This window comes from Crinia signifera, chromosome 2, assembly GCF_055691185.1.
Source record: "Crinia signifera chromosome 2, ASM5569118v1, whole genome shotgun sequence".
NCBI classification, from domain to species: Eukaryota; Metazoa; Chordata; class Amphibia; order Anura; family Myobatrachidae; genus Crinia; species Crinia signifera.
The window spans coordinates 50,461,213-50,485,305 of record NC_139218.1 but is presented as its reverse complement, the minus strand read 5'-3'; the positions used below and the strand labels follow the sequence as shown (position 1 = coordinate 50,485,305).

The window sequence follows — 24,093 nt, the reverse complement described above, 5'->3', positions numbered from 1 at the left end:
GGGTGAGGCGGTGCTTTTTTGGCGCCTCACTTGGGCTCCATTTGGAGTCTCTGTAAATTTCATTTGCTTTTTCTTTTTATGTTCACCCTTGTGTAATTCCCTCGTGTGTCCTGTTTGTCCTATGTTTCCCCTCATGTGCACCCAGAGTATAAATCTATGGTATCAGAGTCACCAAAATGGTTTAACCCTACACTATTCTCCTATATCTAAATGGTTAAAGTCATCTCTCTGAATGTTAAGGGGTTAAATTCCCCTCAAAAAAGGAAGCTCGCTCTCTCCTTCTTTCACCAAAAGAGGGCGAGCATTATTGCTATTCAAGAAACTCATTTCAGGAAGGCTGACCCCCCCCGCTTCTCTAACGGGCATTTCCCCCTATGTTTTATGGCAAATGGCCCGGCTAAAAAAGCAGGAGTTGCCATCCTTTTCGCGCATGACTGCTCCTTCACCCTGGAATCTCAACATGTAGATCCGGAAGGAAGGTATATAATTCTAATTGGCTCCCTTGAGGGAGTGACCGTCACCCTTGTGTCTTGTTACGCCCCTAATACTAAACAGCTCCAGTTTTGTAGGAAATTATGTGCGACTGTGCAGAGATGTGCGAAGGGGGCGGTAATGATGTTGGGAGACTTTAACTTAGTCGTAGACCCCCTAGTGGATAGATCTCGACCAACCAAATCACCCTCCCATGGCTCCCGCCCTTGTAGGCCCTCTAACCCCTCTGGTTTTAGTCACTTACTTGGGGAGTACGACCTTTTTGATGCATGGCGATCCAGACACCCAACTGTTAGAGACTACTCCTTTTTCTCCCAGGTACATTCCTCCTATTCGAGGATTGACTTAGTTCTGACAGATAGATGGACATTGCCATCTATCTCTAAAATTGATTTCTTACCTATCTCCTGGTCAGATCATTCACCTATACTAGTTGTTTGGGAGGTGGGGGATCGTAGAACAGCACCAGGTCCTTGGAGGATGGGTAACTACATACTAAACCAACCTGAGGCTTTCCATTCCATCCAGTTAGCTATTAATTCATACCTAGAATCTAACTCCCCTGACGACACATCTGTTTTTAATCATTGGTGCTCGATGAAGGCGGTAATCCGTGGGTCAATTATCCAAACTGCAGCTAGACTCAAGAGAGCACATAAGGCCAGTTTAGAGTCAGCAGAGCAGGAACTGTCCAAATTGGAGGAGGAGCACAAAACGGACCCCCTTAATAAATCCATATATGGGAAGCTGTTGCTAGCGAGAGAAAAAGTGAATACTTTCTATCTTCAGGAAGTACACCGTAACATCTCTCGTTTGAATCAAAAGTACTATGTCCTCGGCAACAAAGCGGGTCGGCTTTTGGCACGTAAACTGAGAGGGCGTCGGGCTAAGGCCAGAATCCACCATATTTCTTCCCCCAGGGCACATAGGGTCTCCGACCCTGTTGAGATAGCTAATGCGTTTGCGGAATATTACGCTCAACTATATAACCTCCACTCTGACTTAGATACTCCCCAACCACTAGATGTTGACATACAAGCTTTTCTAAATAATCTTAATTTACCAAAACTAGACTCAGAGACTTGCCATACTCTAGACTCTCCATGGTCCCTTTCTGAAATAGAAAAAGTAATCGACGAACTCCCCCGAGATAAGGCCCCTGGGCCGGATGGCTATCCATCCAACTTCTATAAAAGCTACAAAAAAGACTTAGCACCCCTCTTATTGGAAGTCTTCAATACTGCATCTACTTCTGGCGAATTCCCCAAAGAGATGCTTGAAGCACAAATTGTAGCAATCCCGAAACCGGGTAAGCCCCCCTCCTCTGTCTTAAATTACCGCCCAATCGCACTCCTTAATGTTGACGTTAAAATATATGCTAAGCTGATAGCGAATCGCCTGTCCCCCCTCCTTCCCTTTCTTATAGCGGCAGATCAGGTGGGCTTTGTCCCGGGCAGGCAGGCCCCGGACAACACCCGCAGAGCCTATAACATTATTGAGTATTGTGACTATCATAAGACCCCTCTGCTGGTGGTGTCCTTAGACGCGGAAAAAGCCTTTGACAGACTACATTGGGGCTATTTAAAATCAGTTTTACTGACTTTTGGTCTGTGTGGGAAATTTTTAGACTCCATTATGGCTCTTTATTCTACCCCATCTGCGAGAGTATTTGTTAATGGCACTCTTTCAGCTAGTTTTAACATAACCAACGGAACCAGGCAGGGGTGCCCTCTGTCTCCCCTCATATTCGCGTTGGCTATAGAGCCGCTGGCCGGGACTATAAGAGGTGACAGAGGAGTGGAGGGACCGGTAATTGGGAATATTTCGCACAAAATCAGCTTATTCGCTGACGATATCCTTCTATGCCTGCTAAACCCCACAACCTCCCTGCCAGCATTGCATAGTATTCTCGACAAGTACGCCAAAATATCATACTATAAATTAAATACGTCCAAAACTGAAGCTTTACCGCTTAATGTCCCCCAGGCTACCCTGACTCTATTAAAAGAGAAATATAACTATGCTTGGCGGCTGCGCTCTATTAAGTACCTAGGTATTTACTTGTCCAGAGACGCTGACCTCATTGATTGTAATTTCACACCCCTACTATGCTCATTGGAAAAGTTAACTAAGGAGTGGTTGCTCCACGAAATTTCCTGGTTGGGACGTATAGCTGCTGCTAAGATGTTGATGTTACCTAAGCTCATGTATCTATTCCGTGCTATACCAAGATCAATTCCTAAGCTACTTAGTTCTAGAATCAACAGACTGTTCTCAAACTATATCTGGAAAGGCGCAAGACCCCGCATTGCTAGACGAACTTTGGTATTACCTAAAGATTCCGGAGGGGTCGCATATCCAGACCTTGACTGTTATCACTCCGCCTGTATTCTCAGCCAAGCGCGTGATTGGTTTATTACTACAAACCCAAAACCGTGGGTTCTGATAGAGAGATCTTTTTTAAATAACTTTGACCTCATGGAGCTCTTTTTTCTTCCTGAGACAGCTGCTCCCACCTGGTCAGGCCCAGGAGTCGCCATTAGGACTACCTTAAAGGTGTGGTATGCCCTGATAGCTGATAACCCAGAGGTCTCCCTACCGGCGCCTACCCTTTCTATTAACACGATAACCAGGTTTGTCCCCAATCTTAGACTTAATAACTGGATAGATAGCGGCATAGTGAGTTTGAAGGATATCTTTGGTGTCGATTCCCTTCTCCCCTTCTCACAACTTCAACAGCAATTCAATATTCCTAGACAAGACTTCTTTAAATATCTGCAAATACGCCACTGGCTTACTACACATTTGGGGAAAAAAATCCCAAGATTACCTGCAATACTGTCCGTCCGACTGTCCTCCACTAGCCATAGAGGTGGTATATCCCGCTGGTATCAGAATATTGTATTGATGGGTAAAAAGGAGAAATTGATATCTCAACTTAGATGGGAGAAGGAGCTACCTCGAGCCCTCTCGGACTCCGAGTGGGAATCCATATATAGGTCCTGCTTTAAAATATCCAAATGCCTCCACCATTGTGAAATGTTTTACAAGTTATGTCACAGGGCCTATTTCACTCCGCAGCGGTTAAACCTCATTTGGCCCTCAACCTCCAATTTATGTTGGAGAAATTGTGGTTGTGTTGGAACCATTAGCCATGTTTTTTGGGATTGTCCGGCCCTCCGGCCGCTGTGGAGTGAGGTATTCTCCCTAATCAACGAGGTGCTTGGGACCCCAGTCCCTAGTGACCCTATAGTGGCTTTGTTTCATCACACCCCGCACCCCTTACTTAACTGTGAAAAATACCTAATGGGCCACATCCTGATTGCCGTTAAAGCAGCCATAGGACAATTGTGGAAATCCCCTTTAGTACCTTCTATCCAAGCTATAATTGATAATGTCCACAAACATTTCCTTTTCGAAACGGCTGGTGGTAAATATTCCTCCTCACCCTCCTCAATACACATAAAATGGTTAAAGTGGAGTGAATTTCGGGAACGGAGAGGTCAACCTGTTACTTATAACGATCCAATTGAGCTGTCAGTACTGCACTCACCTGAGGAAAATGACTCAGATTGAGCGAAACTTCTTGCTCTCCGAGCAGTGTGTCCCCCTGTCCCCCCCTTGTCTTGTTTTCCCCTCATGTTTCTGTCTTAATGTTACTTCACGATGCTTTACTTCACGTTTATAGGTACTTCATGACCCCTTGTTATGGTACTGTACTGTTATGCTACTTTGCTATTTTGCCTTTCTCTCTCCAATTATAATAGGCGGGGACGAATTCCCTTTCTAGTGCTTAAATTCTGTATGCAATTCATGTTCTTTGAACTTTCTGTGTCAATTATGCGAGCACTGACATCTGTATATGTATATTTAAATTTGTCCAGCCAATAAAAACCTAATGTTAAAAAAAAAAAAAAAAAAAAACTTAAAATGAGGACAAAACACAAGGTTTTGTACAAGTTTGACTATTGGTGTTGGTCCTCATCTCCCCTGTCTTAAAGCACATAGTGCAGGCATGTCCAAACTATGGCCCTCCAGCTGTTGTGAAACTACAAGTCCCATGAGGCCTTGCAACAGTTTTGCTTTTAGGTGTATACTAAAACTATGGCAAGACATGCTGGCCTATGTAGTTTCACAACAGCTGGAGGGCCACAGTTTGGACATGCCTGACATAGGGGCTGATGCAGGTGGATTAAAGTGTATTTTGCAGGTAGATCTTGACTGCATACGCCCAGTAGCCAAGTGCACGCATGGATGGGAGCAGCACGGTTGCATAGATACATACAACTCTGCTTAGCATTTTATTATCTGTTCATTTTCTAGAAGTTAATGGAATCACACTGTGCTCAGAGAAGGAATATGAGGAAATAACAGCTAAAGAAAAGGAGGTGAGATCATCTCTCAGTATCATGCAAATTAATCAGAACTCCGCATTCTCTTGGTCAGCTCAGTTTTTTCCATGAGTGAAAATTAGTCCCTTGTTTTTGGCACCACAATCCTAGAGGTGAATAGTTTGACACTTTGGGGCATCTTTTATGGGGTGCCAGATGACCTCCGACAGTCCGGATTCCGACGGTCAGTAGTCCAACGTCAGAATCCCGACTGTTAAAAGCCCGACAGTCGGTATCCCAACTTACAGGGGCTATTCTCCCTTGTCCACGACCCCCATAGAGGGAGAACAGAACCTGTGGCAAGTACAGCGAGCCACCGCGCCCACAGCGTGGCGAGCCCAGAAAACCCACAGCGTGGTGAGCCCAGTAAACCCACAGCGTGGTGAACCCAGTAAACCCACAGCGTGGTGAACCCAGTAAACCCACAGTGTGGTGAGCCTAGTAAACCCACAGCGTGGCGAGCTAAGCGATCCTACAAGAGGCTTCTTTGCACCTTCCCTGCTGTCGGAGTACTTTTTCGTGTCGTCATTGTGCTTGTGTCAATCTTTTGACCATGCCGACCTAATACATGTCGACCGTTTTGATGTGTTGACCTTTTCACTGTCGAACAATAGTGGTCCAAACCTGGCTGAACTAAGAATAGCCTCCTCTGCTTTACATCCAACCTACATTATACAGTATAATTACACACAGCTAATGCATTTCAGAATATGAAAAGTGACAGCTAATTAAAATTCCATCTTATTTCTTCTTAGAGGGGGTTATGCAATCTCCCAACGCTTTTCCCGACGGGGGAAATAGCGGCGGTTCCTATTCAATGCTGTCTTTACCGACGGCATTGAAGCAGGATCACGGCAGAACGGGCCCGACTTTAGAAGCTGTCGGTCCGTTCTGCCGACAATGGCCGTGGATTGTCGTGATCCCGGACACAGATTGACAATCCACGGCCGTTTATGCGGACACGCCCACTTCTCGCAGATCGGCAGGCGGGACATTGAATCCCGCCTGCCGATTTGCTGTTGGGCAAAACGCAAATGGGCCTGGATCACGACTGTCGGGAAGGATCAACAGCCATGATCCGGGATTGCATACTCCCCTTAGTCTTTTTGTTTTTATTTATTTTTTTACAAAAGTTTTTCCATCTACAATAACAACACCCAGCTCGTACATATATACATTTGCATACAGGCTCTTTTTTCTCTTCAATAATTGAGTCTAATGAATATTCTGTTTTGCCCTGTTCCTGTAGATATATCCTATACAGCTCCTTGCCAAGGGTACGCGCACCCGCCTGGCCCTGATCATCTGTAACATTAAGTTTGATCATCTCCGCGAACGTGCTGGGGCCGAGTGTGATGTGAGTGGAATGAAGAATCTTCTAGAAGGACTTGGCTACAAAGTTCAGTGTGAAACAAACCTGACTGCCGAGGTAATTCTCCGATTACACGTTGTCATCAAAAATCATCTGATTTCTAAAGGAGTCATTGGAGGAGAGGTGTATAGAAGCTTGGAGAGAGATAAGGTAGACGGAGATAAAGAAGTCTATGTACTAAGCCTTGAAGATGTATCAAGCTTCAAAAAGTGATACAATGGAGAGTGATGAAAAACCAGCCAATCAGCTGCTACCTGCCATTTTTCAAACCCAGCCAGTAAAATGGCAGGTAGGAGCTGATTGGCTGACTGTTTATCACTCTTGGTACATCTGGCCCTGAGCTGACACTTATTGGGTGGTACTTTATCTCTGTCCAAGGCTTAGTACATAGCGCCCCATTTAGACCTGATCGCTGCTGAGGGAATTAGCAGCGGCCAGTGAACAGCTATAATGGAATCCCAGAAGGAAGTGACCCTGGGGCCACGTAGGAGCGCTGGAGTATTGCACTGGTAAATATAATAGCAAAATAATGGCTTTGTATACCATACAAGACTGCTGCTGGTTAAGTAGAAGAGGATGTGTAGCCTCTTACGCAACACCAAAAATAATCCAAAATAGTAAATGACTTTGACCCAAAGTGGGTCGCTGTCACTTTAAGAAACGCAGTCTTGTTGGAACCAATGATAGATCAATCAATCAGGTATAAAGCTATAATTTATTAAAACATATTCTCAATATTAAAATCACATACTAGACAAACAACATGAAACATATAATGCTGGCTGATTTGCAAGAGGCTTAATTGCGGGTTTGGAATTTACTTATGGCCATAAAGCAGTTCCTTTCAATAAGGCATTTTTGTAATCCAATATAGTTACCAGTCTCTGACAATCAATGGTTTCCTGCAGCTGTGACTGATCAAGGTCAGGGCCGGCGCTACCCACCCAGCAGCTCCTGCAAAGCAGGGAGGCGCCATGCTGAAAAGGCGCTGTCTCCCTCCCTGCTCTGCTAAAGCTGACTCAGCCCTCACTGTCACGGCCTCCTGCACGCCGCCCGCAGCGCCTGTCTGACAGCGGGCGGGAGGCAGTATAAAGAGCTGCTCTCTGCACCACGAGTGCAAACAGCCTGCACACCGCCCGCAGTGACTGTCTGACAGCGGGCCACAGTATGGAGAGGCTGAGCAGATCCCTGCACCGCGCATGCACTGTCCTCCTCCTGTGCCCTGCCCCCTCTTCCTCATGGACACTTGCGCTGAGGCATGTAGCGCTGTCTGTGAATGCCTGGATGACATGTCCTGTCTGGATATGCCCCCTACCCATTGCTCCCTACGCCTAGCCCATAACGTATGCGATTCTCGCAGTGTGTATGGGCACCTTTAGTGCCTGCAACATTTTGCGGACACAGCACTGAGATGGTGTATGCATACATGTACATGCACCCGAGATCCTCCATAGGATCGCATGTTGCATAAGCTCCCACAATCGGGCTGCAGCTTGTTGCAATGGCAATGTGAAAGGGCGCAAAATTTATGGTTTGCAGGAGGGCGCAGGACACCCTAGCACCGGCCCTGATCAAGGTAGTCCCTTTTAGCAAGTGCTTACTCTGTGGGTTTTGCTTTTCAGCCTTCCTTTACCAGTAGATAACTGGACACATCTCTTGCTGCTGTTAGGTGTGGGAGACACAGGCGCTGGTCTTGCCTTGTGAGAACTGGTGTGTTGGGAGCTCAAAAAATGCGTTTCTCCACCTTGGATGCTAATCGGCTGCTGTTAGGCGTGTCTCCCACACCTAACAGCAGCAAGAGATGTTCTCATTGAACCTTAATATTGCATATTTTCTAGATGTGTTTTTTTTTTTTTTGCAACTGTGCATATGTACCAAAGCTGCCCATTTGTCATCTCTATCTTAGGAGATACATACTGCCAAAGTCAGCCTGGACCTATGCTGGATGCTCAGTAGACGATATATTTGCAGATCTTCCATACATGCTGCCCGATCCATCGGGACTGACATCACAACTGGGCGGGTGCATCTGCATTGAGCTGTCAATCACTGATGGCTCCTGCCACGGCTGTACGGGTGATCAGCAGATCGCCTTTACACACAGCATGATACGCTCGATATATCTTTAGTCGAACGGCTGATATATTGGCCAATGTGTACACATCTTAACTGCATCATACTGTTAATCCCTGACAACCTGATGTCTTTCTGCTTCCTACATTGCTGGACCTGTTTGCGCACAGGCAGTACTGACCATTGGTACTTTGCGCATCAGGAAGCAGATCCAGTGGGACCTGGATAAGGGCCAGAAAGCAGAATTGCATCCGCGAATGCATTTCCTACCCTATACTTCTTGCTACCTGTATGCAACGCAACTAAAAATAAGCATAAACTAAAATGTTTACTGGCTAATGCAAGAAGCTTAGCTGGTAAAATCGGGGAATTAGAAACTGTGGTCACTAGGGACGATTATGACATCATTGGTATTACAGAAACATGGTGTAATGAGACGCATAACTGGGCCCTAAGCATGGAGGGATATACACTCTACAGAAAAGACAGGGAAAATAGAAGGGGCGGGGGTGTGTGCCAATATGTAAAAAATAATTAATATCGTGTGAGAAAGTAATGAGCACAGGTTCAGAGGAAGATAACACGGAGGCCGTGTGGGCAGAGATAATCAACGACAACAACAACAAACCTAAAAACAAAATTTTAATAGGGGTATGCTATAGACCGCCGAAAATAAACAAAAGGGATGAGTCTCTTCTTTGAAGCCAAATCAAACAATTGTCAGATCAGGGGCAGGTATTAATTATGGGGGATTTTAATTTACCGGACATTGATTGGATAAACGAAACAGGTAAAACAGCAAGAAGCAGTGGGTTCTAAGCTTACTCAAAGACCAGTTTATCACACAAACGGTAGAAGCTCCAACTCGTAATAAGGCAATATTGGATCTAGTATTAACAAATAACATAGATTTAGTTTCAAACACCAAAGTAATTGAACATCTAGGGAACAGTGACCACAACATGGTTTCACTGGAAATCATTTTCAGTAAACTACATCATAAAGGATCAGCAAAAATACTAAACTTCAAAAAAGCTAACTTCAAATTATTCAGGGAAGCCCTAAAAGGAATTTTGTGGGAAATGGTTTTTGAGGGGATAAATGCAGAAGAAATGTGGGATACTCTAAAAAAGGTGCTTTATTCATTAACTATTAAATAAATTCCTAAAGTAAATAAGGGTAAATTCAATAAAAAAAAAGCCGCCATGGTTGGACAAAAAAAGTAAGGTCAGCATTCAACATTAAAAAAAGAGCATTCTATAAAAATAACTTAAATGAGGAGGCGTTCAACAAATACAAAGAATCAAACAAAACTTGTAAAGGGGTAATCAAAGTAGCTAAAAGGGATTATGAAGAGAGTATAGCCACCGAAAGCAAAACCAACCCCAATAAGTTTTTCAAATACATAAATAGTAAATGAATAATTAAGGAGAACATAGACCCATTAACTAATATCAATGGAAAAAGTTTTACGGAGGACAAGGATAAAGCATAACTATTAAATGAGTTCTTCTCATCAGTGTTTACTAAGGGAGAGAAGACAGTAGAACGCACACGTACCACAAATGGGATGAACAAACCGGATCTCATTGTTGATTTCATGACTGAGGAAATAATATTGAGGCTCAGCAAAATCAAAACAAACAAATCTCCAGGGCTAGATGGGATTCATCCTAGGGTACTAATGGAATTAAGCGAGGAATTAGCGACCCCTCTGCATTACATCTTTAATAATTCACTATCATCAGGTAAGGTACCAAAAGACTGGAGAATAGCAGAGGTAGTGCCAATATTCAAAAAATGAAAAAAAGGAGGATCCCGCTAATTACAGACCTGTGAGTTTAACTTCAATAGTGGGTAAAATATTTGAAGGATTTTTAAGGGATAGTATCCAGGAATATTTAGACCTTCATAGTTTACTTAGTATTAACCAACATAGGTTCGTGAAAAATCGTTCATGCCAAACTAATTTACTAGGTTTCTACGAGGAGGTTAGTAAACTCTAGATAATGGAAACACGGTAGATGTGATTTTCCTAGATTTTGCTAAAGCTTTTGATAGAGTACCACACAAGAGGTTGATAAATAAAATGGAGGACCTAGGATTAGGGGAAAATATCTGTAGATGGGTAGGGAACTGGCTGTGTAATAGAGAACAAAGAGTGGTTGTGAATGGTGCCGTATCAGATATGATACCAGTACTAAGTGGAGTGCCACAGGGTTCGGTTCTAGGGCCCATTTTATTTAACATTTTTATTAACGATATTGGGATGGGGTTACTCAGCAATGTACCCATCTTTGGAGACAACACAAAACTGAGCAGACCTATTAATTCATCAGAAGATGTTACTTCGCTTCAAAATGATCTTGACAATCTAGATGAGTGGGCAAAAAAGTGAAAGATGAGGTTCAATGTTAATAAATGCAAGGTCATGCCCCTTGGGAGACATAACCAGTGTACAAGTTATAACCTACAGTAAGCGGGGATGAATTGGGTAATTCAGTACTTGAAAAGGATCTAGGAGTCCAAATAGACACAAAACTGGGGTGTAGTGCTCAATGTAATATAGCAACAAAAAAGGCCAACAAAATTCTAGCATGTATTAAAAGGGGCATGGAATCTATGGACTCAAAAGTAATTATGCCACTGTACAAAGCAATGCTTTAGACCTCCCCTCGAATACGGAGTACAATTCTGGGCCCCTCACTATAAAAGGACATCATAGAATTAGAAAAAATACAAAGGCGAGCAACAAATCTTATTAGGGGAATGGAGAATTTAAGCTACGGGGAGAGATTAAGCAAGTTGGGACTATTTACATTAGAGAAGAGACGTTTAAGGGGGGGACATGCTCAACATGTACAAATATATCAGGGGCCAATATAAGGAACGGTCAAACACCCTTTTTTCTGCTAGACAGGAATCTAGGACGCGAGGGCACGAGTTTAGATTAGAAGAAAAAAAGATTTTGTTCATCTAGAAGAAAAAATGGTACTCTTTACCTAGAAGGGCACCCGTCGCGGGCATCGCGGGTACATTTATGTATGGCCGCGACGCGACCGACGCGATGCCCGCGATTTCCCATTGAAACCCATGTTAAACATGGAAATCGTGTCGGTCGCGTCGCGGCCGGCCATAAATGTACCCGCGATGCCCGCGACGCGATGCTCCCGATTTCCCATAGGAATCAATGTTAAAAGGCGCGATGGACCCGATTTCACTGTTAAATGGCTCAATCCACCCGATTTGGCCATAGGAATCAATGTTAAATGGGCCACAGAGCCCATTAACCCTTAAATGTCCCCCCCAATTTTTAACGCCACCCCACGATCCACGCGAACCCGAAGCGTGGCGAGCGCAGCGAGCCCGCGAGGGGCGGCGGTACGCGTCCTCCGACCTTTTCATGCCCTACTATCCACTAGGGCGTGGAGTGAGAATATAATAGTGTGGCGAGCGCAGCGAGCCACCGAGCCCGAAGCGTGGCGAGCGCAGCGAGCCCCGCGAGGGGACGCGGATACCTTCACAGTTATACGCGTCCCCTCGCGGGCTTCACAGGTGTCCGTGGCGACGCCGACACCTGTGAAGCCCGCGAGGGGACGCGTCTACCTGTGAAGGTATCCGCGTCCCCTCGCGTGGCTCGCTGCGCTCGCCACGCTTCGGGCTCGGTGGCTCGCTGCGCTCGCCACACTATTATATTCTCACTCCACGCCCTAGTGGATAGTAGGGCATGAAAAGGTCGGAGGACGCGTACCGCCGCCCCTCGCGGGCTCGCTGCGCTCGCCACGCTTCGGGTTCGCGTGGATGGTGGGGTGGCGTTAAAAATTGGGGGGGACATTTAAGGGTTAATTGTGCTTATTTGGGCTCTGTGGCCCATTTAACATTGATTCCTAGGGCCAAATCGGGTCCATTGAGGCATTTAACAGTCAAATCGCGGTCAATCAGCCTTTTTAACATTGTTCCCTATGGGAAAATCGCGGTCATCGCGGTCATCGCGGCCATCCCGATTTACCCGCGATGCCCGCGATGACCGCGATTTTTACCCCCGACGACCGCGATTTCAATCGCTGGCGCCCTTCTAGGTAAAGAGTACCGAAAAAATTTATTTACGGTCAGAGCAGTCAAACTTTGGAACTCTCTTCCTGGAGAAGTGGTGTTGGCAGACACTATAAATACGTTTAAAATACGTTTGGATAAACATTTATTGGTTAAAAACATCCATGGGTACGAATAAGTAACATAATCTGTCTTTAAAATATACTATACTATACAACAAGGGATAAACTATTATAAACATAGGTTGAACTAGATGGACGCAAGTCTTTATTCAGCCTCACCTACTATGTAACTATGTAACTTAAATGCAAATAAACAAATATCATATGCTAATGACTGAAGGCCCTAATTGTGCCATAAAAAAAGCTATATCAAATTTTGAGGTTACAATAAGTGATTAAAAAGTTATTCTCGCTGTAACTGGCAAAGCCCATTCTGGTCTGGCATCCTATCTAAGAAACTTATCCCAGTCCCCTGGCAGCGCAGTGGTAACATATACATGTCTGTGTCTGCTCACCACTTAGGAAATGCAGAAAACAATGAAGACATTTTCCACTGAGAGCGCGCACAAGGATTCTGACAGCACCTTTCTGGTGTTCATGTCTCATGGAGAGAAAGACGTCATTTGTGGTACTGATGGTCAAGAAATAAAGGACGCACCTGGTCAGCACAAGATGGATGGTATTATTTGTGTTGATGAGATCTTCAATAGCTTCAACAATGTGAATTGCTCCGGACTACGGGACAAGCCAAAAGTTATCATTATCCAGGCCTGTCGTGGGGGTGAGTGGCAGATCTATGATATTTACATATGGTTTACAGGTTTGCAATTTAATAAGGTCAAGAAGATCTATTTAAAACAGGCTAGAGGAGGAAGAGTAGAGCACCTTACTGAGAGGGAAATTGAAAACACAGGATATATAATGCAGTCATGTGACCCACACCATGGGTGAGATTTAATAGGATGAGAGATTCAGAAAGTAAAGGCCGCCATACACTATGCGATTTGGGCCCGTTTTGACCCGATTCGGAGGAATCGGGCCGTGAAATCGGGCCAAATCGCATGTGCAGACATCCCATCCGACCCGATGCGCGGTCCCGTGCGCATCGGGTCGGATTCGGGAGGTCAGACGGGCTGCACATAAGATTTGTTAAATCTTATGTGCAGCCCAAGGCGGGCAGGGGACGCAGCGTATAGTACGTGCGGTGGAGGGAGCCGAGCGGGGGACTGTAAGCAGGGAGCCGGGCTAGAGAGGCAGTGGGCGCACTATCCTGGGCGGGAGGGGGAATGCCGCAAATAGATACTTCCAGGCGATGAACGCCGCAAGGGGATCAGAGACAGAGACCGGGTAGCGTAGGGGAAGCCGGGCACATAGAAATGAATGGACAGACAGTAATTGGCTGAGAGCTCTCTGACTGAGAGAGCTCTCAGCCAATCACTGACTGTTAATTCATTTCTATGTCCGCCCGCTGCTGCCCGGCTTCCCCTACGCTACCCGGTCTCTGCTCTCTGGTGCCCACTGCCTCCCCTGCCTGGCTCCCTGCTTGCAGTCCCCCCGCTCGGCATCTGGCTCCCTCCACCGCAGGTACTACAGGCTGCGTCCGCTGCCTGCTTGCAGACCCCATGCCCTATCTCCCGCTGACAGCAGCTCCCCGGAGGGACTGCTTGTGATAAATCGCATGCGATTTATCATATGCAAAACCTGGCACATCAAGTGCCAAATCGTATGTGACCCCCCAGGGGAGTTGCCAGTAGATTAGGTCCGACTTGTCCTACGGACAAGTCGGCCTAATGTATGGGGGCCTTAAGAGATTTGGTGAGAAATCTCCAGGTTTTTTAAAGCGGCAATCATTTACATTGCAAAACCAGTTTGATTTTTGAATGATTGACGCTTTAAAAAAACCTGGAGATTTCTCACCAAATCTCTCACTTTCTGAATCTCTTGTCCTATTAAATCTCACCCCTTAAATAAAGTAGACCTTTTTTTTTAATAAAACATACTTGCTGCCAATTAGCCTTCCTTGGTAGCACCTGTCATTTTAAAGAAAACATTTCACTGCTGTCACTGAGGCTGATTAAGTTCTATGCACATATGGCAATTAAAGTTGGCTACAATGTATAGTGAATAGTGTAGGAACAAACTTGCCTACATGACCCTCTCCATGAGGGAGAAAATGCTCTGTTTCTGGACTTCCCTGGTAATGTATGATTGCCATCACCTGTGGGGAGCTAGGTAAAGGCGTTTCACCACAGGTGATGGCAATCATACATTACCAGGGAAGTCCAGGAACAGAGCATTTTCTCCCGCATGGAGAGGGTCATGTAGGCAAGTTTGTGTAGGAATGGCCAGAGTTTTGCAGACTGGTATCGAGGTGCTCACTCCTAACCATAAGCAGGTGTCAAAGTGGTCAAAAATAGCTTTGATAATAATGGACAAAACCATGGTGCACTGCAGGTGGGGCAGATGTAAAATGTGCAAAGAGTTAGATTTTGGTGGGGTGTGTTCAAACTGAAATCTAAATTGTAGTGTAGGAATAAAGCAGCAGCCACTATTTGAGCTGCACAGAAACAAAATAACTCCTCCAAATCTAACTTTCTCTGCACATGTAAGGCTGGGGCCACACATAGCAGCCAAGTTCAGCTGAACCCCCTTGGCTGGAAGGAGCCTTCACAAAGGCCCCTATGTGGCCATCCATACATATGCGGCAGGGCCGCAGGGCCGGGACTTACCAGGACAGGACAGCGGGACGACCGGATTTCAGAGCAAATGCATACATTGAATGTATGTGCTCACAGAGTGTGGATGTGCCGCACTGTGTTCCCCTTGAAATCCAGTCGGAAGTGGCTGGATCCTGTTCTGCAGGATCCGGCCACAACATTGTGTGTGACCCCACACAGCCTCCTTCCAGCCAAGCGGTCCCACTGAACAGGACCCGCTTGGCCGTTATGTGTTACCCAAGCCTTACATCTGCCCCACCTGCAGTGCAACATGGTTTTGTCCATTTGAGAAAAAATGTGCTTTGTGATCAAGTCTGAATTATGTCCTTATTCACCTGCAGCTAGTCCTTCTACAGCCCTTTGCCTGATACTATGGGTCATATGTAATAAGATTTGAGTTTGCCAGGGGTCCGGGGATGCCGGCTGATCTCGGACATTGTGTTAAAGTGCCAATCATTTAATTTATACGCCATGGTTTTGCCTTGTAAATGATTGCCACTTTTAAAAAAAGTCTGAGATTGGCTGGCATCCCGCACCTCCGGCAAACTCGGACATACAGCCCAAAATGTCAGGGGGGGTGCCCGCAATTTTCCTTTAATCAAACCCATGTGAATGTGGGAACATTTTGTATTGTTTGTGAATACTACACGGTAGCTCATATTGGATCATCTTGCTTTGTATGCTGGCTGATCATGTACACTGAGCATTGGCTGCAAAATTGGTTATTTCCACTGAATTCTGTACAACAAAATCAATTGTTTATTTTCAGATCATAAGAACAGGAGAAGATAATAATGAATGTGCATGTGAGATGTCATAACTAGTGTGTTGATAATTGTATTTATGCAGATGAGAAGAGCAGAGTCATGGTCAGCGACAGCACATCTGCTCCCCCCAGCCCACCGCCGCCAGCACATTTGGATGATGATCAAATTCGCATGATCCAGAAAGAACGTGACTTCATCTGCTTCTATTCAACAACTCCAGGTACACAAGACATATAGAAAAAACATATGAGATCAAAATCAATAGTCACACAGTATAAGAAAATGATAGTATCTTTTTAATTTACATCATACATCTCAACTGATCGAAGATGATCTTTTATATATTGATATAAAAAAATATGTCCATTTAAACATTTCCTGTGAACCAGCAGTTATATTAGAGAGTACTACACTTGTTTGAACAAAGGATACAACAAAATAACCCTACCAGTCTTTGCAGTTGTCAGAAGATAAGGGGACGGGACAGCTAGTCATTTTTAAAACTCAGATGGGCTGAATGCATTTGACAGCTGCAATGTGAAAGGGGTATAAGTTTGCTAATTATCGGGAACATGCCCGTTTCTTGCCGGTTCAACCCTGTAATTGGTGCGATGTGAAAGGGGTTACCGGTTATAGCTAACTGGTAGCAACACGTCAATCCAAACCGGGTAAAAAGCAGAGTTCTTACCAGTTTGTTGTCGTGTTGCTGTGCATGGTGAACGGGTTAAACCAGGGTTGCCGACTTTCAAAAAATCATCTCCGGGAGAAGCCCGGAGAGGAATTTTGCAGTACGAGATTTGGGGGCGGGGCTTAACTGTGCCGTCATTAAGCCCCATTACGGCAAACAGCCGAAATAACTGATATCCATAGAGGGGGCGGGGCTAAAATGACACGATTGTGCCGTTTTAGCTCCGCCCCCTCCCCTGAGACCCGCGGATTGCGGCATATAAATGCCGCGATCGGGGGGCTAAGTGGGGGTCCCCCTGATTCCGGGAGGGTTGCCTACCCTTCCGGGGGGCCGGGAGGAAGCACCCGATTTCGGGAGACTCCGGCAAATTCCGGGAGCGTCGGCAACCCTGGGTTAAAATAGTTGAGCATCCCATTTCCTGTTCACACTATGGAGGAGGTAGCGCTTGGTGCAGCGCCAGCTCTAAGCGATGCCTCCTCCCCCACCCCAATGACACACAGACGCTCTGCCACACCCCCTCATGATGTCAGCAATATTGCCGGTTCACTGCTGCAATCCGAACAGACCGCACATGCAGGGTCGCCAGGGACTGAGCCGTTTAAAAGTCCCAGTGCGACCCTGCATTTGAGGTCTGAAAGCGGTATTATAGGCCCTTATTCAGATCTGATCGCAGTACAAATTTGTTCTCAAAATGGGCAAAACCATGTGCACTGCAGATGGGGCAGATGTAACATGTATAGAGAGAGTTAGATTTGTGTGAGTTATATTGTTTCTGTGCAGGGTAAATACTGGCTGCATTATTTTTACACTGCAATTTAGATTTCAGTTTCAACACACCCCACCCAAATTTAACTCTCACTGAACATGTTACATCTGCCCCACCTGCAGTGCACATGGTTTTGCCCATTTCGAGAACAAATTTGTACTGCGATCATGCTTTATAGCAGCATTCCCCTGAATTTGCAGCTTCCGAATGACAAACGACACAAACATGGAAGCTCAAGTGTCCGCATACTTTTATCATGAATCACAAATACACCATTTTTGTGCCAATCCCATCCCATCCAATTTTGGTTGATCTCTTAATCATAGGGTGGTGAGACAATCCTCTGAAATCTGAACTGACCCATTGAAAGCAGGACAGTTCTGAGGTATATCTTAATAATTCCCATAGTGAGTCTCCCCAATATTTCCGATATCTGCTGCAATCCCCCCTTTCCAGCAGTTGCCTACTCTGACTGTGACGTGCTCCCTGGTTAGCTCAGCTGTGCCTGTGAGGGTGAAACAGGAGCGCAGGAATGAGGGTGAAACAGGAGCGCAGGAATGAGGGTGAAACAGGAGCGCAGGAATGGATCATAGCAGTGAGAATCTGCTGCGCTATATAAGAAACTATATATAAATAAATCGCCTGAGATTGATCGCTTGTAAAAATGGCACATCAAATGCCAGATCATATGTGATCCTCCAGGGGAGCTCAGAGGAAATTGGGTCCGACTTGTCCTTAGGACAAGCTGGACAAGTGTATGGAGGCCCTTACCCTGCAGTTTAGATTTCAGTTTGAACACACCTCACCCAAATCTAACTCTCTGCACATGTTACATCAGCCACACCTGCAGTGCAACATGGTTTTTTCCATCTGCAAAAAAGTGCAGCCTTGGTAACTGGTCTGAATTATGCCCTAAATCAGATGTCATGAAAATAATAATGGCTTTAAAACAATATATATTATCTGTACCTATGCAGACACCCTTTCCTGGAGAGATAAGGAAATAGGATCCTTGTTTATCCAACGTTTGATTGAAGTAATGAATAAAGATGCTCACTGCTCTTCTCTAGAGGATATGTTCCGCAAGGTGAGTCTACATAGAGCTAAGCTGGAAATGCAATAACGCTGTGTAAAGAATGCTAAATATATATGAGTGTTGGACAGGGACAAAAAGGGCCCAACGAGGACATACCATAGTAGGTGCCCATGCTTAGAAGCTTGGAAGACCGATAGTGCATGAACTGGGCCCCTTGATATCCGGACCCTGGGTCGACAATATCAAGGTCAACAGTCACTAGGTTGACCACTAATGGTCGACAGTGACAAGGTTGACACTTATAAATGGTCGACATACTTTAGGCCAACACTGACAGAAGGTAGACGCAAGCAAAAGGTCAACATTGACATGGTCGACACTGAAAAGGTCGACACAAGTTTTTTTTTTGTTTGTTTGTTTTTTAAGTCTGACTTGGTTCATATTTTACCGTCCGATTGGGCATAGAGTTAGATTATAATAGTGTAGCGTTAGAGTATTAACCGTGCCTGAAGCATGGCGGTGCGGTACACTTATTTGGTGTCCATGTCAACATATGTAGGCCCTTCTTCTACTACTACTGAATCAAATTACTACCCAGTTTGTTGTATCACTGTTTCCAATTGTAAAGCGCAACGGAATATGCTGCGCTATATGAGAAACGGATAAATGAAACTGTAAATACATATAATTAAAAATAGACAAAAAAAAGTGCAATATGTGTCGACCTTTTCAGTGTCGAGCATGCCAATGTCAACCTTTTGCTTTTGTCGACCTTATGCCAAAGTCAACCTGGGGTCAACCATTTATAGGTGTCAACCTAGTCACTGTCGATATACTATACCGGAACTGATAAATAAATTATATATACATACATACATACATACGTACACACATACAACAACACACCACCGGGGGGTGCGGCACTCTACGAATCATAGACAGGACGGCAGAAATTGTAGACAACGTTTCAATGCCGGTTTATTAGAGACATTTTCATCAGGACAAATTACATAGTGCAATGCGTTTACCATATATTATTCCAGGTGGACGCCGGAGCCGTGCACAGCCGCACTCCGGCGTCCACCTGGGTGAATATAAGGTAAACGCATTGCACTGTGTAATTTGTCCTGATGAAAATGCCTCTAATAAACCAGCATTGAAACGTTGTCTACAATTTCTGCCATCCTGTCTATGATTCGTGGAGTGCCGCACCCCCCGGTGGTCTGTATTTGCTTTGCCGTGCTGGCACCCCATATTTGACATTATTCTAAGTGGTTGCGCTAGTCCGTCTCTACAGTATATATATATATATATATATATATTTATTTTATTTATTAACAGTTTCTTATATATATATACGTAAGTTATTACTCGGCACTCTCTGCATGAATCCAACATCCCGGGTGCCTTCCACAATAAACAGACAGATATGGACTGGCTGGCAGCACTCACGGTAAGTAGATAAAAAACGACAGACACACTTGGTGTACTCAATGTTTCAATTCTATTGACAGAATTTTCGTAGTGTGTCTGTCGTTTTTTATCTACTTACTGTGAGTGCCGCCAGCCTGTCTATATCTATATCTATATTTTAGACAGATGGTACTTAACTATTTTGTATCGGTCCGTTTGAATGATATAAGCTAAAAAGATAACTAATGCAAAATGCTTTTTGGCAATAAGTGCAAAAACATACATATTTAGCATTGTTCATGGCAAATAATTCAAATCTGTGAAGGACCATATACATTTAACATTATTCATGAAAAAACATTCAAGGCACAACCTACCAGAGACTTCCTGTTCAGTGTGTGTATTCCTCCAGTGTCAGAGTGTAACTGGATGTGTCACTGGGCAGGTTTATATAGGGGGAAGCTATGTGACATCACTTCCTGTGGGACATTTTTAGTTCAGATGTTAAAACATTGTTTCTGAAGAGTTTTAATACTTACAGGTACTTTGAGGAAAGCATACAATCCATGGGAATATCTATACTCCAGGGGGGGATTTGTCCCGCTACCCTCAAAGTGGAGGTACGGAACGGCTGGCGCCTTTGCGTTCCACAGAAACTAATGGCTACTTCTGGTATTACAAAAAGGTAGAACAGTGCATGCGCACTCCAGTATTGTGGGAAAGAGCATGTGAGCACAGTTAGATGGTCCAGCCATAAGAAGGAATGGGGGGGGGGGGGGCATACGCACTTCATTGTGCGTTCCATAGGACTGCGCTTGCTGAGACCACAATGGCACACTCACCGCCATGTACAGACATGAAATCATGTGCTTTACTTGGTCAGGAGACGCAGATACATTGTTTTCTTCATTAATGGGTCTAGAATGTCATTATTTTTGGCAAGAGGCCTTGACATCTATCTCTTTCACAGAAAGTGGCATGGCAGTAGTTGTCACAGAGGAAATATGGCAGAAAGATTGTGCCCCTGACTTGTAGAACAAGCAAGAACACTCACCGGGCCTTTCGCTGCGGGGAGGGAGGGCCGGGGTGTGTAGTGGACGGCAGCAGGGAAACGCCCAGTGATTTATGGGCGTCCCCATAAAACCACTGAGTATATAGGTATTTGGCAGGAAGGAGCCTGCACACGTAAATCTATGACTGTGTCTACAGATTGCATTTCAGCAGGATGCAGTCAAACAGAAGCCGTTTAACAGGATGATTACTCAAGAGCATATATACACAAGCCTGCTGCATCCTGCTAAAACGCAATGTGTAGACACAAGAAGTTGCATCCTGCTAAACAGGATCCTGTTCGACTGCATCCTGCTAAAACGCAATGCGTAGACGCAGCCTTACCGAAGGGGAGATAAATTATTCGATGGTCAGCGACCATCGAATGATTTCTCACCTCTTCGGCCACATGCAAAGGGATGTGTTCGTGTGCATCCCCTGGCATGGTACCGAGGCTTCCGGGCCGGGTACGGGCGTTGGGCCGGGAGGCGATTATGGGCTTGGTAGGCAGCGGATGTACACTGCATAGATAAACATGCTGAATCAGGCCCTATATAAGATGTTAAATTCAACCTTTATATAAAATCGCAGAACATGGAAGAGGCATGTCAGTGGATAACTGGCACCTCCTTTATACACAATAGCACAAATATTAGCTTTTTGTATTAAAATTGTACCTTTACGTCTCCACACAGGTCCAATATTCCTTCAAGGATGGTTTGCAGATGCCAACACAGGAGAGGAAAACGCTCATGAAGAAATTTTTCCTTTTCCCTGGATTGTGACCGCTCCTTCCGATACCATCCCAGCTGGTTTACGGTCCACAGTACAATACAGAGAACTAACCAAACAGACTAAGGTGTGCTGCACAGTACACAGGTGCCAGCTACTACAATGGGGCCAATCAGCAATGCTGCTACAATAAACAGTATACTAATACAGCAAGTTGTGCTCCGAACATTGCCAGACTACAATATGCAAGGATTGTTATAGGACAGAATATTATGTATTTTATGTAGCACATATATTTTATAGACCAAATATAAAATATTGTACAAATACAATTTTATACCAAAGAGCAATAAAGTCAGATTTCTCATGTTTCCTTGTGTCAGACATATAAATGTGATTTTGGCTATGGAACACCATTCAATGATCTGCCCAATTAACATGTGCAATACCAGTTACACGGTGGGATCACTGACTCGCATAAGTTTTGTGCAACTACAACAAGCAGCAAATGTGGTAAAGTAAATTGCTTAAAACAAATCCATTGTCAGTGGGGCGGAAGAGATAGATTGTGTTGATGAAGCAGAGGCAATGGCGCCCAGAGGGGGGGAGCAGACACTAATTGCCCAGGCCTTGGCCTGATGGACAGGCTCCTTGATGGCTCCGGTCTGCACGCCTTTTACCTGGAAGCGACAGCAGGATCTCTTCTCCTCAGCCAAGGATAAATTGCTCTGTGTTGGGCTGCAGGATGGTCTATGCTGGTGGTGGTAGCGATCACATTGGTTTTACCTTGGGATTTGTTCACTGTAAAACACCCCCCCTCCATCCAGCTCTTCCAGGTGTGGCCATGCCATCCATCATTAGCACATAGTCATACTCATAAAAAGTACCTGGGCCCGACCAAACTCTCTACAGCCCTGAGCAGAAGAACATTCCTGCGATTACAACCGTGCCTTTATAACACCACGCATGTAGTGAAGTCGGGGGTAATGTGTCCAGAATGTTATTTAGGACTATAGTGGGTTCAGAACACAAACCACAGAAGTGGGCTCCTGAGCAGCATTCCATTAAAATAAATTAGAACAAAAATAATAATAAAAAATAAAGTAAAGTAAATCTACCTTTTTTTCATTGCTCAGCCCAGGGAGATTAATGTATAAATACCCAGCTAGGTATATGTGCAGTGGGAGTACCATGAGGTGCCATCTTGTTCCTAAATGATAGGTAAATAAATGTCATTATACAAAATACTGTATTATTGGGTGTAAAATGATAGAAGGGAGTATTGCCACTAGTAAACACCTGTATATTATGAATAAGTAAGTTATCTTACAACAGGACGTGTCACCCTATACCAAAAGGTCCATGCAGGACTGATCAATGTGTCTGCATTAGTGAAGCTCATTAATGCATCAGGAAAAATAGTTAAATGAATCATTTGTTTCTCTGTGATGGATCAAGACTTACTAACAAGTGACTCTATGTTGCCGAAGATTTCCGCCTCTGTGCATCATCAGTGACATCCTCCGTCATCTGTACATGCAAGACGACAGGGGGCATTGCAAGTGAGGACCATGCTGTGGAATGCAGCATGGCACCCATCACTGCTCCCTCGCTGACAGCATAGGCAAGTGTGTACAGACTTGGCAAAGACAGCTACCTCTCTAGGTCCTGCTGCGGGTGATGTGTTGGGTACACATCGCATAATGGGGGTTATTCTGATTGCTTTGCGTATTTCTAGTCGCAACTCCATATTGAGAATGTCGGGAACCATTTTGGGGTTAAGACCCACAGTATGAGAACCACTGTTTTAGAAGATAATAGATAGATGCTATATCAATATTATATTATTTTTATGTCTATTCATTGGGGGAGGTGGTTTTAAATGTAAAGTGTGAGCACCATTCCGGCTGCAAACAGAGACCAGCAATGTTTAGGGTTGCAGTGGCTGTGTGTGACGTCATGCAGCCGCCATGGTCGACACAACTGCGTTTTCTGGGCCATTACCAGTAAATGTTCGGGTATGTAAGGTTTAATGTATTCAATGCTTGTTAGCTATCACCAGTGGTGGATTCAGACGGGAGCTGCAGAACAGTTCAAAATTCAAATAAGGGTGCCACACCAACTGCCATTCTAAACTGACTGGTTGGCAGTTGCTATGGCTCCCCTATTTGAATTTTTGAACTGTGCTGCAGCCTCCCCTCTGGAGCTGCCACTGGCTATCACCCCTCCCAATGGGGGTTATTTTGGTTTACTTTTTCTGTCAAATTCCTTCTTAGATGGACAAAACCATGTGCACTGCAGGGGGGGGCATATGTAAAATGTGCAGAGATAATTAGATTTGGGTGAGTTATTTTGTTTCTGTGCAGGGAAAATACTGACTGCTTTATTTGTATACTGCAATATAGATCTCACTTTGAAGTAAAACCCCACCCAAATCTAACTCTCTCTGCACAAGCTACATCTGCCCCACCTGCAGTGCACATGGTTTTGTCCATCTAAGAAGGCTTTTGTCAGAAAGAGTAAACCAAAATAACCCCCAAT

At 44.8% G+C, this 24,093-nt stretch overlaps 1 protein-coding gene across 1 annotated transcript in view; it reads left to right on the top strand.

Moving 5' to 3' along the window:
• LOC146059645 (caspase-1-A-like) overlaps positions 1–21,905 on the top strand; it is a 39,971-nt gene extending 18,066 nt beyond the window's left edge. The window contains exons 5-10 of the mRNA XM_083172045.1: positions 4,816–4,880; positions 6,133–6,312; positions 12,906–13,164; positions 15,950–16,087; positions 18,299–18,408; positions 21,516–21,905. Coding sequence (XP_083028171.1) covers positions 4,816–4,880; positions 6,133–6,312; positions 12,906–13,164; positions 15,950–16,087; positions 18,299–18,408; positions 21,516–21,605 — 842 coding nt within the window. The 3' untranslated portion in view covers positions 21,606–21,905. The remainder of the gene's footprint in view (positions 1–4,815; positions 4,881–6,132; positions 6,313–12,905; positions 13,165–15,949; positions 16,088–18,298; positions 18,409–21,515) is intronic.
• The last annotated feature ends 2,188 nt before the right edge of the window (positions 21,906–24,093 follow it).